Raw genomic sequence first — 16,438 nt, forward strand, 5'->3', positions numbered from 1 at the left:
TGCCCTACCGAGCCTTTCCACATACTGTCTCTCTCTCCAAGGCCAGAGAAAGTGTCCTTAGATGAGAGGTATGTTAGCACATCGTGCAATTCTCGGCAGGGTCGAGGCTTCGTAGGAATTGACCTGACTGACGCCTCGGAGGGTTCTGTTCTGCGCCAGAACAAATATTTTTAAAGGTCATAAAAATATAAGAATTGCTATCAAGTTTCATCCGTATCAGAGTGTCTCATTTTAATCTTATAAGATAAATATCTCGAAAAATGTAAAATAAATGAAAAAATGTTTTGAATGAAAGATATTGAGGAAGACAGATCATTCAAATGACCTTGCATGATAACATTGAAAAAAAATTTACAAATATTGAATTTTTAAATTGGAATTTATATTTTTTATTACATATTATTACAACTGATTTTGAGACGTTTTCAAAATATCTATTTTTTATTAGTAAGTTATTTTCCAAGATAAATTCTTAAAGTTGATGTGCTATCACCATTAACTGACAGTGAAGCAGACTAGGGAAAGTCATTGGCATGTGATACGTACAATCTTTTCTCCATTGTTTGTAAATATTTGTTTCATTTCAATTTACTTCATTTAGTCGTACAAATTGTGAAAACCAAGCAAATGTAGGTGTCTATAAAAGAGACACATTTTTACGCACAACAGTATACAGACAAAAAATATCCATCGAAGCAAACAGTCGAGAATTGATACTGTAATATACACAATCGATACTGTAATATACACAATCGGGCTTTCTCAGATATACGAACTCCTACAATGTACAAAAACCGACCGTGCAATCTCATGACATTATATAGAGTAGGTACCTAATACTAATTTCAGCTTACACAAATTAAATTTGAGTTTATATCTCTGGAATGGCTTATGTAAAAAATACATATGGTAGTGTTTTGAAAATGTTTCGATATCATCTATAATAATATACAATAATTATACAGTTTAATATAAGAAGTTATAATAATATGTGTTAAATACGTTTCAACTTAATATTTGTTCTAGGACATTAAAATGGAATACATTGTATAATGATAATATTTGTGCGTTTTTAAAATTTTTAAATAAGTTTCTTCCCCAAAATAGTTTCAAAATTTTTATCTCTTACATTCATTTTATTCACTTGGATATTTATTATATTTGAATGGAAACAAATTATAAACAATTTTACATGAAAACTTCATTAATTTAGCATTTAGATGATCTCGATAATTTTTCATGAATCGAAAATACATTTTTTATATATTTTATGTAATAAAGTTATGGGTGTCCTCTTTTTTTTAAATTCATTACTTCCAAATATTTTTTACATATTTATAAAATGAAAGGAAATTTAATAGTTCTAGTATTTTATTCTTTGCATTTATAGTAAATCCAAAACAAAATCTTAAAAGAAGCAGTTAAATTTTACAAGAATTGTAAGCCAAAATTTTGTTCTTTGGTTACAAAAAGATTTAAAATCTAAACTTTTAGATTTAAAATTTAAATACTTTATTATTTTGATATCTTTATTTTTCAGATTTGCTTAAACATGCATTTCATTTTCTTCATTAATCATTGTAACCTAATTCGACTTTAACAACTTTGTTAGAGAACTTCAAGTAGCAACAAACTGTGCTATAAATTTATGCATTAAAGTTTTCGCTATTTAATTAAACTCGCCTTTATGGTACACGTGGTATATTTTATAGATTGGAATCACAAGGTTCAAAAAATAGATTACCTTACTCTTAATACACTTGTTTTTGTTTTGTTTAGCAATGTACATAATTTATCAGCGTAATCATTATAACTGATCTGAACAATCACAGTCTGAATAAAAACAGTTTGAATCATTTGATATTTTAAAGTAATGTGGTTTAGCATAGTTAAAACATACATATATTTTTTTACATTTATTCAGCATTGCTGTTCTTGACATCCGAAATATTAGATATATGATTTTGAGTAACAATTCCTTTCTTACTGTATTCTTGATATATGATATGAATAAGAATTTATTCTTTTAATTTAAAATAGTTTTGAAATATAAATTTTGGAATGAATAAAATAGAAATCTCTGTAAGATAGATTATCAAATGAATAAAATAGAAATTCTCAAATTCAATAAACAGCAAGTAAATCGTGATATAAGATACGAGCAAAAACAAGTGTACGAGCAAAAATAAAATTTTATCACATGATGTTTCATTTTTGAGAAAATCAAATTTGGATATTTATTTAGTATACGTGCACAGTCATTCTAACTAATTGTACCAGAAAATTATTTTTTGAAATAAATAAAGAAACACAAATATTTGTCCCTCGACCCTATACACCACCATGCAATTAGGATAGCAGTGGGAGCATTCAGAACCAGCCCAATTATTGACATCCTGAGCGAAGCAATGGAAGTTCCTCTAAAAATCAGAAGAATGCATCTAAGCATCAAGTTCGCTGCTAAAATCTCTAGCACCCCTCAGAACTCTGTATTCTTAAACACCTTTCGACAGAACGCAACTACTACCACACATCCGATGAAGAAAACCGCACTCCCATTCTACAATAGAATTTCCAAATATGAACACGATCTCAACACCAAAGTCATCTTGGCAACCCCAAGAAATATACCTAGTTTCCCGCCGTGGACTGTCCCTATAATCACAACCGACACCGATTTACGCAAACACGACAAAAAACAAACCAACCCTAACACATTTAAATCCCTGTTCTGGAAGCTATCCCAGCGATACCAAAACCATACACATATCTATACAGATGGCTCAAAAACCCAAAACGGCACCGGCTACTCGATCGTCTTCGAACATTCAACCACAAAAGTCAAGCTCCACCAAGACACGTCCATCCTGACCGCCGAACTTACGCACTAAAATATGCCCTCGAAATCACATCTAAATACCACAATAGAAAATTCGCCATCTTCAGTGACTCCACAAATGCTATCGCCTCAATTCTAAACCAATGGACAAACAACACAACCATCCACGAATGCCAAAGCGCCTACATCGAATCATTAAAAAACAATAACTCAATTACAGTAATATGGGTCCTATCCCACACAGGAATTGAAATGAACGAGAGAGCGGACAAAGCTGCTAAGGAAGCAGCAAATTCGACACTGCCCTACCACAACACAAACCTACCACTCGATTCTCTACTTGTCCACCTAAAGAAAAAACTCAAATACCATTGGAATAACTAATGGAAAACTCTAGCAAAACCGCGACTACTAACCATCAAAAATGATTTTTACAAAAATGTAATACCACCCACTCTAAAAAGACGTGATCAAGTTATAATATCTAGAATAATAATCGGACATACAAAAATAACACACAAACACATACTCACTAATGATGACCAACCATTCTGCGAACGGTGCAAGACGATACTAACAATAAACCACCTCATATTACAATGTGAAATATATCTATCACAAAGAAAATAACTCTGAAGAGTCAAGCCCACCCTAAAAGATAATCTAATGGACAGTGGATCATCATCGAGTCTGATACAATATCTGAAGCTCATTAAGATCTATAATATATGAAATCCCTCCTTCTGATGTCGCTAATAACCTACGAAGTTGATGCAACATTAAATAACTGATTTAAAAAAAAAACAAATATTTGTATTCAAAGGCGTATCTGATTACATAGCTTTTGTAAATTTATTAGTAATTTTATTAAATTTGTGAGAACTTACTGCATATATATCTTGTTTCAAACTTATAAAAATTTTATTCCTTATCATTTAACACTTCGTTATTGTACATTATACGTTTTACATTTGCACATTTTATTATATATAAAATTTATATATAATAAAATATATATTAAATTTTTATTTAAAATTTTTAAAAAATATATATATATAAATTTTAAAAATATTAAGTTTGAAGAAAGATATCAACTCGTTAAAAGATATGAAATTGAATTAACATAATTAATATAAACAATAATTTGTATAATTAATATAAATAATTTCAGGCAGGTATCGAAGAAGCTCTGGATGTAATAGAGGCGGCATCGACCGGGTCACTGGGTGAAGACTGTGCCACAACAGCTGGTTTTAAATCTTTACCAACTGTCGTAGCACTTGATCCTCGACGTTACGATACTGCACGTCAAAAAGCTGACATGACAGCTCTGATGCTCCAAAATCTCGGCACTGTTGGAGTATCAAGACATAATGGTGAGTTACTGATAATTTATGATAAAAAAAAAGTATATAACAATGAAAATTCCAGTGACAACAATGATGAATAATAATTACAGTGGGCACAATAGTCTTATATTTTATCTATAAATTTATAATATATATTATACGTTATTAACTTTATGAAAAATACATCAAATATTGTCAGTTAAGAAAATAATAAATAGTAATCAACTACGAAAGAAAATACATTGCAAATATTAACAATTCGAAACCGATTCAATATTTTGTTTTAAAGAAAAAATTATCTCATAAAAATTTAATTTTGTTGAAAGAATATTATATACAATCTTCCATATATATATATATATATATATATATAATATTATATATAATAGAATATATATTATACACAATTTTCCAATGATAAAAATAGAAACTAATTTCCTGCATAATCAAAGTATTGTATTAATAAATTATATTTTTATAATAATTATAGTGCACACGAATTATTTTATGTATGGAGTGTCAAAAGTTATCATAGCCTCAGAAGATTTGTTTAAAAACAACAAGCTTGACCTTGAGCATAATTTTCAAGATCCAATTTTTTTATTGTATTTTTTTTGTTTACTTTTGTACTGTATTTTTTATTTTATCATTACAAAATGAATAGTCAAAATGATCATCAAAATGAATGAAAACTAATGAAACTTCAACATTTTTTCCAAGAGAACGGTAGGATTGCGATCCATGGTTCCTTTAAGATTTTTTCTCCTCATAATGAGTAAAAAATAATGCAATAAAAAAATTTTTACCTTAAAAATTATACTCAAGATTTTAAATTTTAAAATCCATTTTTTAAATAGATCTCCGTTCTAAAGGCATAGAATTATCTCTCAAAATCAGATTATTTGTCAATACTACATAAACACAATCATAATCTATTCTAAATATATATATCAAAAAATTTAAAGACAAATTTATTATAAATAACGATTTAAAAATCTTAATACTATTAACTTATTGCTGTTAATTTTCTAGAAATCATCGACGACCAATAATTTTAAAATTAACTAAATTATAAATAGAAATTATGAATAAAAAGACAACTTATTGTCATGAATAATATAAATTTCATTGCAACAGATTATTACAGATTTTAACTTTAATTTAAAATGTTGCATGATAGATTATTACACATTTTAACTACAAGTTAAAATGTTGCATGATAGATTGTTAGATTTTCTGTTCATTTTAATAAAATAAAAAACAAGCAATGTTTAATATAAATTAATAAAGAAAAAATTTTAAAACAATTATCTGTAAAAGGAAAAAATGATTTTTAAATGAAAAAATGAAATCTTTACTCAAAATCGAAATAACCTATATGTACTATTGAAATCAATCATGTTAGGAATAATCATATTATCATGTTTTGATAAAATTAGAAATTTATTATGTATTTGTTATAATTTTATTGTGTATTTTTCAAAGAAAACAAATCGAGAAAACAAATGGATAAATATTGTTCATAATTATATTACTTAATGTGTTAAACATACACTAAGAGAAGAAAGATAAATGTTAATAGAATCTAGCAAAAGAATTATTTATTTTTATATATCAAATGACACTCATCTTTGACCAAAAACTAGATGCTGTGATTTACAAATGACGAACTGGTGAATCGTGAGTTAAATATGGCCTTCTATTTATTTGACCCACGAAATCATAAGAAAATCATATTTTCTGCCATACTTATTTAATTTTTACGTTCTATAACTTTAAACAGGATAAAGTATTAAAACTATATAGTTTCGTTTATATCTTTTTGAGTCTGAATATTATACAATTATACGATAATGTTAAGAAAATTTGTTGAATAAACGAAAAAAAGCTTATATGACTCGCTACGAGTAAAAAAACATTGAATCATCAATTTATTTCCATCTTCAAATAAAATTAAATTCACAACAATAAATTAAATGAAGCTGAATCATCGGGCAAATATCATCAAATACAGTAATTGAATAAACATTTGAATTTCTTTCTTTTTATTATTTTAGTTTCTTTCTTACTATCATCTTAATTCTTTTTTTTCTATCACTTTAACTGGTCACATAAGCAGTAATGTCAGCAATACGGTTTTTTCATTTGATTTATTGAAATGAAATTTTAAATTTTAGTATCCGATTAAATAAACGGTCAATTGAATTCACTTGTAGTAATTGTAAAGAATATTCATATACTCAATGAAGACTATTATAGTAAAGAATTTTAAAAATTGTTATAAAAGGAAGACTTTAGTTTTCAAAACTGCTTAATTATGAAAAAATTTTATTAAGCTATTTCATATAAAGTATACTTTCATATAGATTCACAAAATTTTTGAGAGAAAAAATATCTTTATTTATCCTCGAAATAATGTAAAAATATTTTTGAAGAAAACAAACTCAGTATTGTAAAGCAGAAATTTGTATTTTAACATGAATCCAAGTAGACAGTTTTTTCTCATGAAGTTATAGCAATTTAAAGTTTTTGATCGATTAAATTTTATCGAACAAAAATGTTGTTGATAATTTAAGCTACTATAATTTCATGAAAAAAATTCCAAAATAATTCAGATTTATTTTAAAATATAAAATCTCTAAAATACCAAAATCGTCTAGTGATAATTTTTTAAAAAATTTTATAAAAAATAGATAAATGGTTCAAGATGGGCTACATACTATTTATACGACACTCGTTTGTCTTTTATACGGCAAATTCTAGAAATTCTTTTTAAATTCATCAATTTTCAATCATGTTATCTCAATATATTTTGACATAGAATGACGACATGTGCAAAAATAACGAAAGGTTTTTATTTAGAAAAAATAATGCAACTGTGAAATTCACATACAGCATAAGATATCGTTTATTGTAGCTGTATAAATCATTTTGCAGATAAATCTGCTTTCAAAATTTCTTTCGACATGAAATATTATATTTATAACACTAACTCTTTAACTCCATTTTTTCTGGAATGTCGTTTAAAAAATTATCAATTTTCAGTATTTCTGCTCTGTAATGTATTTATAAGGACGAAGAAACATTCTGAACAGTTTTTAATAATTTGTTGTTTACTAAGAAATTATTACATGTATAATTGTAACTTGATCATTACTAATTATACTGCTTTGCGAAATCGATATGTATAGTATATTACCTATTTGCAAACGTTAGGTCAAATTAATTTGGAATCTTTGTTTGGAATAGTTCAATTGACCCAAGATAATTTGGATTAAGGAGTGGAGGGATTAATGCTTAATACATTATACCTGAAATAAATGACATTACTTGTGTCATATATTTCAAATATTATGAAATAATATCTTAGAAACCAAGGAAAAATGAAACATAAAAATTCCTTTTTCTATAACTTATAAATAAATTAGGTGGAAAAAGAACACAGTGGTTTGGTACTTCAAACTATGAGACTGCTTTTACGTTGTTATCGAATTTTGAATCATTCCATATTCCACAGTAATCTACGAGAGAAACGTAAAATCGATTTGCCCAATAAACCGAGCAAGATGACGAGCTGCATTGTCAACAGTCCAATTTGTACGGAACCTGGTATATCAGCGCCTAATCGAATTCCATCGGCTGAAATGGTAACGAGAATATGCATGCCATCGAAATACATCGATTACTCCTGTATGGTTTTCTAACTCTGAAAGTGGATTTAAAACGAATCTCTATATCCTTTAATAATTGCAGTTATAAAAATACTCTTTTTAAAAATTACATGAATTTTACATTTTATGACCAATTAATTAATTAGTTAAATTACATAGATTCTGAGAAAACAATGATATTTTTTATATTTGTTCAATAGAAAACTTAAATAAAACGAAATAAAAATCATGATTTAGATTATTATAATTTATATATATGTACATATATACATTGTTTATTATATATTATATATATAAATTTATATACATAAATTATAATAATTAGTTATATATTATATATATAAATTTATAGATATAAATTGTGTATAAATTATTAAAATATATATATATATATATAAAGATTAGCTATTATCACTTCTCAAGTCATCAAATTATTTTGTTTTTAATTTTTAATTCTTGTATACTCATAATTAATAAGTGATATTCGTATACTTATAATTAATAATAATAAATGAATTCCTATTTTCTGAATTATCTCATTCATATAAACCAAATCGACTATTTTTCAATAATTCATAATCAAATATACAGGATAAATAGTAAGTCATAATACAAAATAAATGAAGTCAGATAGATTCTATGGTTCAAGTCGAAAATGAGGCCAATGAATAATTGAATTTTGTGGATTTGTCATGAATGTTTTATTTATCTTTCCTGACTCAACACATGAGACACATTACAGATAAATATCCAATTGTGGTAAATAAAGAGAAAAATCATACAATCTTATTGTTCATGTTAAAAACTTTTAAATTACATATGTAAGTACATCATATTTTACAGTTTTAATATTTATGTCATTACTAATATTTCAAGTACACAAAAATATTAAAAAATATAGGATATTGAGACATATTACTCGATGTAATATGCATATTTTATGGATGAAGGAATTTAGGTATTTGAAGATTGATTTTATTTCTTTTCCATAAATATTATATTGTTCAAAAATGAAATTTAAAGTGTAATTATATGCTTGCTTTTATCTTATTTGACAGTTATTGATCTGTTACTCTTCTAATAATTTATATTTACCTCTTCAAGGAAAATTTAAGTTAAGTAGAGTTAAAAAGTTTTCGAAAGATTTCAATATAAGATAATTTACTATTAATTTGTAAGTTTCTTTGAATTCTACTATTGAAAAAGCATTTGGCAGTTATTAATCTGTTACTCCTCTAATAATTTATATTTACCTCTTTGTTCAAGGAAAATTTAAGTTAAGTAGAGTTAAAAAGTTTTCGAAAGACTTCAATATAAGATAATTTACTAATTTGTAAGTTTCTTTGAATTCTATTATTGAAAAGAAGTAAGTTAGAATTAATATATAATTGCTCATGACAACATTAAAAGATTTGAACATTAGAAATTTTTTATAAATATATTGTATGCGTTATATAAAGCATTTTGAAATTTCTACTTAACTACCGTGATTACATTGGTCAAATTTGAAACAAATCAGAAAATATATCAATCAGAAAATATAAATTAAAAACATAACGAATCAATAATGATAAAAATTGTTGATAATTTAAATTGTTATAACTTTGTAAAAAAAGATCATATAATAATCCACTTGAGTTTGTTCTTTTTGAAGAGGATTTTACATAATAATGAAAATAAAAGTACTTTTGTCTTGAAAATTATAAAATTTCAAACGTTTCTAAAAACAATAAAAATTTTGTTCATAATTAGATCCATATCTTAAAAACGTTTCTTTATCTTATGTTAAAATCTGCTGTACGACTTTTTTTACATCGTTTTATTGAACTTTATATAATTTAAATGATAAAATGTTAGAATTTCTTGAATTTTTGTTATTTAATCCCAATATTTGAAGTTCAAATGCTGAAAAAAGTCGTTTTAGCAAGTTTTAAAGGCTTGTTGTAAAGAAGAGACTTCAATCATCGAAATTCTTCAAAAATTGAAATATGATAGTGGATTTAACCATAAAAAAATTTTTCTAAAAATATTTGAATTTTTATTATTTTCGAAAAAAAATACCCTCACTTTTCCATTTATTACAAGACGTAAAATTATCTTCGAAAAACACGCAGCACTGTCAAAATAAGGATTCTGTGCTTCAAAATGAGATCAAGTGTATTATTATATAATTTTCTTTTATAACGTTATGACAGTTTAAATTGTCGACAATATATATATATATATATATTGGTATCATTATTGATACAGTTACACTTTGTTGAAATTACATTACGTTACAGTAGAAATTATAAAATAAACATTATAAGAATATATTTCGTGTAGAAAATATAAATATATTTATTCAATAAATATTATTAAAATACAGTTAATTATTAATTATATTAGTTTAACTTATATTTATATATTTATCTGCTTATGTATAGTAATTTTTTACTAAACATCTGTTTATAACAAATATTTTGTAATTGCATTTATATTTATATTTTTTGATTGGTTTTGATTGATTTTGCCAGTATATTAATATAACATTAATCATTATATTAAGAAATTTCAAAATGTTACATGTTTATTGTAAGGATTCAAATACTTTTGTAAATCATTATATGTCTTTCTTTTCTTTCTTATAATTTGTTGTAATCTTAGTTTTAGATGTGTTAGCAAAATCATTGCTGATGTCAGTGAACGATGCTGTAGAAACAAGGGTGATCGCACTAAATGCGTCTACGGGTGCCGTGATTAGCGCAGTCTGGTTGGAAAGAAGCCCAGGAAGCGTTGGAGAACCATTCAAGGTCGACAGTCACGCACTCCAGCCAGGATCTACACCAGATCCAAATTTACCATGGTTTGAAAATGCGGGTGCCACTACAGAACTGAGGTTCGATTTAGAATTGACATTCGAATCCTCACGCACTCCAATAAAATTTAATGCATGGTTTGCATGTATCACTTACCTTGTCATTGCCTCCACATTTCAAATCATTTATCGAATCTTCGATTCCATTAAATTGAAACTGTTTGAAGAAACCTAGGTAATTTTTAATTGTTTAATCACTAAATGATTATTTCATTCGAACATTCTAGTACCTTATGCAATATAACTTCGATTTTCATGGAAAATCAAAATTTTGTTTTAATAAAATATTACCTACGTATATTCATAAAACTTTAAATTTATTATTAAAATTTATTATTTAATTTATTATTGTTTATTATAGCTGATGTCGATACCGAAGTTTAGTAGAATAAAAACAAGCAAAAAGGTCCTAATGAATATGGATTCAAAAACCATTTATTTCGAAGTTTTATTCTAGAACAGATTCTATTTCACTTGTATCTGAAACTAATTCAAAGAAATGTAATCTCAATCGTATTAACACTGCGTAAATCTTAGTCACAAAAATGTATTTTGTTTCCATATGTGCATATTGATTATTCCTCAGTTCGTTAATAATTAATTCTTCAGGTTCGTATTAAAATTCTAAGATTTATGAGATTATGAGAAATGATTAAATATTATGAAAGAATATGAAAAAATAGAAGTATATATAAAAATGAACAAAGGACCAAAATATACTATAAAAATAATATTTTACTAATAAAAACTTGTAACACTGAAATTAATGGTTTTTGCACCCATATTTATTAAAACTTCTTTGCTTGTTTCATGATGCTCCTGACGCTTGACTAATATTTATAAATATTTAGGAAATCTTCTTATATAAATATTTAGGAGAATTTCACGCAATATTTTCATATGTAAAATGTATGAAAAAGATTTTATTAAAAATCTTAGTACGAATAGTAAAGTAAAACTTCAAAATTAATGGTACGCATAACTTTCTTATTAAACAATGTGATAAATGAAAGAAAACATATGAAAATATCATATTATGAAATTGCTAAGATATTTGCATTCCTAAAATTCTAGTCTCTTTTGCTATAAAAACTAAAATTTTGCAACTTATCTACATTTTATAATATAATAAATTTAGTATGTTTTATTTCATAAACGATAATTAATATCTTTGAACTGTATCTTTTTCAGTGATAATAAGCAGTTCAGTAATGAGAAATACTTATTGTTTTAATTTGAAGGATTCTGTATTATCTGAATATTTAAACTTATTTATTCGATCTTTTGAATTTGTTTGAACTCTTATTCAGATTAGATTCGAAAATTAAATTTAAAAATTTTTCTATTTTTAGATTACGAGTGTTGTCTAACCCTTTACTGATATCATTCGGAATCATAAAAATTTATATTTTGGAATTTTAATTTTGATTAATTAATTTTGACAATTTTTAAAACAGAAATTACAAAATAAAATTAAATGACTTAAATTTTTGTAACGTAATATAAATGACTAATTATCTATATCATTACGCTCTATCTACATCATCATTGAAGGGTTAATCACTTTGAAAATGTATTTCGTATCAGTATCGTTGGAACATTCAATCTCTGCTTATTTTTCTTTCTACATATTGTAATAGATTTCATAGATATTCTATATATTAAATTATTTATAATTCTACACATTACTAGATTATATTACTATAACTGGATTTTTTGAATTATTGATCAATTTGAAAACATTTTCATTGGGTGCAAGAACTGGAAAAATATCATACTTTCACTTATGAATTGAAGTTTAAATTATGATATTATATATCTAATCGTCGTATCACATTTATTTTTGCTTTCAAACGTTTCGAAATCACATGATTTCGGATACCACAAATGGAATTGAAGGAATTGACTTTTTTTTTTAATGTGCAACTATTCTAATTTGCTATATAAATAATAAATAATAATTCAAATTGTTCTTCTAAATAACAATTAATTTTATTATTTTAATTAATTTTATCAAAAAGCAAATAATTATTTCTGCGTTTTATTTTAATTCGCAAATAACAAATAGTTTTATATTTGAATACTTACTTAAATAAAATTTATTTAAACAATTGTTTAGAATTATTGTTTATTTAGAATAATTGTTTAGAAGAAAAAAGCAGAATCTTAAAATTAAGATGACGTTTATAACAATAGTTCTTCCATTAATTTGTTAATAATTCAAAACTTAAAAATATGAAAAGAATAACTGTAAAATACTACTAAAAAATATATTTTCTGAAAACTTTTTATAATACACTGTATATAAACTATTTATAATGTAATAATTTATAATGAAATTAGAATACTAATCGAATACAACTAGTAGAATTAAACCAATTTATTTCAAATCATTTCTTTTAACAATATGTTTTTTTATGTTTCATGATTTAAAATCAATTTTGTGGTACTATATATATGTACATATATCCCTAAAAAAAAAGGGATACATACTACATAGTAAAAATAGAAATAGAACTGATTTTCATAACAGAAAAAGCACATTTTCTTTAAAATCATATAAAATTTTATTTTTATTTCAATCTATTAATAAGATAAAACGAAATATGCATAAATAATTTTTAGAAGGAAGCTGAAAAATTGTTAAATTTTCGGAGTTTATACATACAAAATCTACATAAAATATATGTACATATATAATTATTAAATAACCAAATAATTAAGAATGAACTAATAAATATTAACCTAGTATTTATGATATATTACATACATATTTATATATACAGGGAGAGATATTATTGTTGTCATGATTCATTTCTTCTTGTAACAAATAATTCTATCAAATTTCTTTACTGGCGTAAAATTGGTATAAAATATTTCTATATATCAGTATCTAAACAAAGAAATGTGCATTGTTACCTTTTATAACATTAATTTCTATATTTTCTTATTTTTACATAAAAAAATTTTAAGTATGAAAAATTTTGCAAAACATAACATAAAGTCTTTACAATTTTAAATATAAAGATTTTTAAATAATAAATAGTAGTAGATTATTTTATTATGTAGAAGTATAAAAATTGTTAAATTATGATTATTTTATTATTTGGAAGTATAAAAAGCAAACGATTGTAATTAAAAATTGATATTTTCATCTATTTTAAATACGTTAGAATTAATAGCAATAAATCTATTCTTTGTTGACTATTCTTCACAAATGATACATGAAAATTTTATTGATATTATCATTTTAAACAAATGCAGTCTAATTTTATGCTTTTATTTGTTTATTGTTAAGTATTCGTCGATAACATAATTTATATATATATATAAAATATAAAAATAATGTATTCACGTTGCACATAGCTTTTTAAGAAACATCAACCTGCACGCACGCACACGCACAAGCACAAATGATTTTTATTTTTATGCACTTCGCCCTTCATATTTAATTTTTGTTATCTCTTCTCGGTAAAGTAATTGAATATGATATATGAGAATAAAAAAATAATTACGAATGAACAACAGTATTCTAGTATTCTAGTATTATTACATACAGATTTTAATTATAAAATTTAATTAATAATATAAAGGAAGAGGAATAAATATATACATATGTGTATATAATGTGTATAAATTTAAAAAGAGTTCTACCGAGAAGAAAATAAACATTTTATAGGCGCTCCACGATCATTCATCATCCTTCATCATCTTGTACGAGCGTCAAGTCATAGAAACTCGATACGCAATGAGATACGTTTCTAAAAATGTTAGATTTTCTTAAGATAACTACAGTCTTTGAAAAAATCATGTATTGTCTGAATGTTTCAAAGTTCCTGATTTTATAATCAATATAAATCATCTACTGAAGCTTACATGACGAATATTTGATTCACTTGAATCTGTGGCAAGAAGATATTTGAGAAGAATATAACCTCATCTGTCTCTCATTTTTCCGACTTAATGTTTCCCTTAGTGTCAAACTGATACAATGATAAAAAATTAATATCTATTAATGAAAAAATAAATAGTTTAATTTGCAAATTCTTTTATTAAATAGATTAAATAAATTAATTGCATACAGAGTATGTCAGATATAGATATGTATATCTCAGATATAGATGTTTATTTTATATCGTCATTTTACACGTTTCATTGAAGGATATGTTTAATTGACATAAAGGACGAGAGTTAAATTATTGAAAATTAATTTTTAATTAATTCTATTATTAATGGATTCTTTTTTTTTTTTAACGTCGCATCGACTACGAGATCTTTAGCGACGTGTTGAAATTGTATCTTTATAACTGGTCTAGTAATTTGGTCTCTTTTAGGTAGTTGATAACGTTTTTTTTTGTTGTTTCTGGCAGGTTAGAGCGGTATTTTGGTTTAATCCATATTTACTTCTTATGTTTTGGTATTTTCTACATTCATGTAGCAAGTGCTGGATGGTGATTTGTTGGTTGCAAGCATACAGGTGTTGCAGAAAGGTGGTTCTGTTTTGCTTAGGAGGTATTCGTGTGTAATCTTGAAGTGTCCGATTCGAAGTCTAGTCATAGCTATCCTTTCTTTTCTGCTTATATTGTTGTTTGGTATTTTTTGAGAAATGGTAGTGTCTTAGTATCCGTTTATATTAATGGATTCTTGTTTTCCCATAAAAACAGAAATTTTCTATTATTACAAAAAATAGATGAAAAAATTCATGGTATTTATACATATAATCATAATTTACAATAGTCATCTTCTGAAATAATATAAAGACATACCTTTTAATGACCTCGAGATACTTAGCAAATATTAATAAAAATATAAAGAACATTTTATTTAAAAAAAACAAAAATAATTTTCATATTTCACTTAATTTTTTCCAACAGAATTAGACTGTTATTATTACAAGTCATTTTGTATACATTTTTTCAAAGGGACATTTTATAAGGTTTTATACTAGAAATAGTTTAACTTATGGAAATAATAATTTACTTTGATAAAATATTATTTCGTATTATCGTTATTCAAACTGTGTTTAAACATTCTTATATACAAAATCCTAATCATGGGATTAAATAGTATAAAAAAACATAATTTAGTCTTTAAAAAAACATACTTTAGTCAAATTTACATATACATTTCTTCAAAAAGAAACCAACAAAATGATCATAAAATTTAATGTTTTAAATTAAATGTTTTCATAGTAATGGAAAAATATAAAATCCTTGGCATTGAATGGAATTGTTTGCACGTAAAACACATTTAATAACAAGAGATTTTCATCTTCTTTTCCTGTATAAATCTAATTTACTATTAGATGTTCTCTAAATTTATAAATCCTCTATTGAATTTATTTTAATATACAAAAAATAGTTTTTCTTGTAATGTATTATATCTCTATGTTTATATACAATAATTTTTCATATACCTACTTTTTATAACGTCAAAATTTTTTTATGCTACTTTTTTCCTTAGTGGTTAAATATTTTTTAAATAGTTTTCTGGCTGAACTTTTTTATTAAAGTATTCAAGTCTTCTATCAATACGTATAATAAATTCCTGGACAAAGTTTTAAACTTATTTCTATATAAATTAATAAATTATGAATCCTACTTTATTATGATCAATACGTCTTTGTTACCTTCGTTTAACCTTTTAGTTGTAAATAGAATTTCCAATTTTATTTACAATATTTTATTTATAACTATCTTTGTAACTTCTATTTATAATATTT

At 24.8% G+C, this 16,438-nt stretch overlaps 1 protein-coding gene across 4 annotated transcripts in view; it reads left to right on the plus strand.

Annotated features, from left to right (window-relative positions):
* LOC122531683 (probable G-protein coupled receptor CG31760) overlaps window positions 1–16,438 on the plus strand; it is a 58,700-nt gene that overhangs the window by 22,008 nt on the left and 20,254 nt on the right. For 3 of the 4 annotated variants that reach the window (XM_043659791.1, XM_043659792.1, XM_043659793.1), the window contains exons 3-4: window positions 4,011–4,215; window positions 10,512–10,737. In XM_043659791.1, the coding sequence (XP_043515726.1) occupies window positions 4,011–4,215; window positions 10,512–10,737 (431 nt within the window). Of the gene's footprint in view, window positions 1–4,010; window positions 4,220–10,505; window positions 10,738–16,438 lie in introns of those variants that run through there. The other variant, XM_043659794.1, reaches the window with a different exon arrangement.

The sequence above is a fragment of the Frieseomelitta varia genome, unplaced genomic scaffold, assembly GCF_011392965.1.
Source record: "Frieseomelitta varia isolate USP_RPSP 00005682 unplaced genomic scaffold, Fvar_1.2 scaffold_411, whole genome shotgun sequence".
NCBI classification, from domain to species: domain Eukaryota; kingdom Metazoa; phylum Arthropoda; class Insecta; order Hymenoptera; family Apidae; genus Frieseomelitta; species Frieseomelitta varia.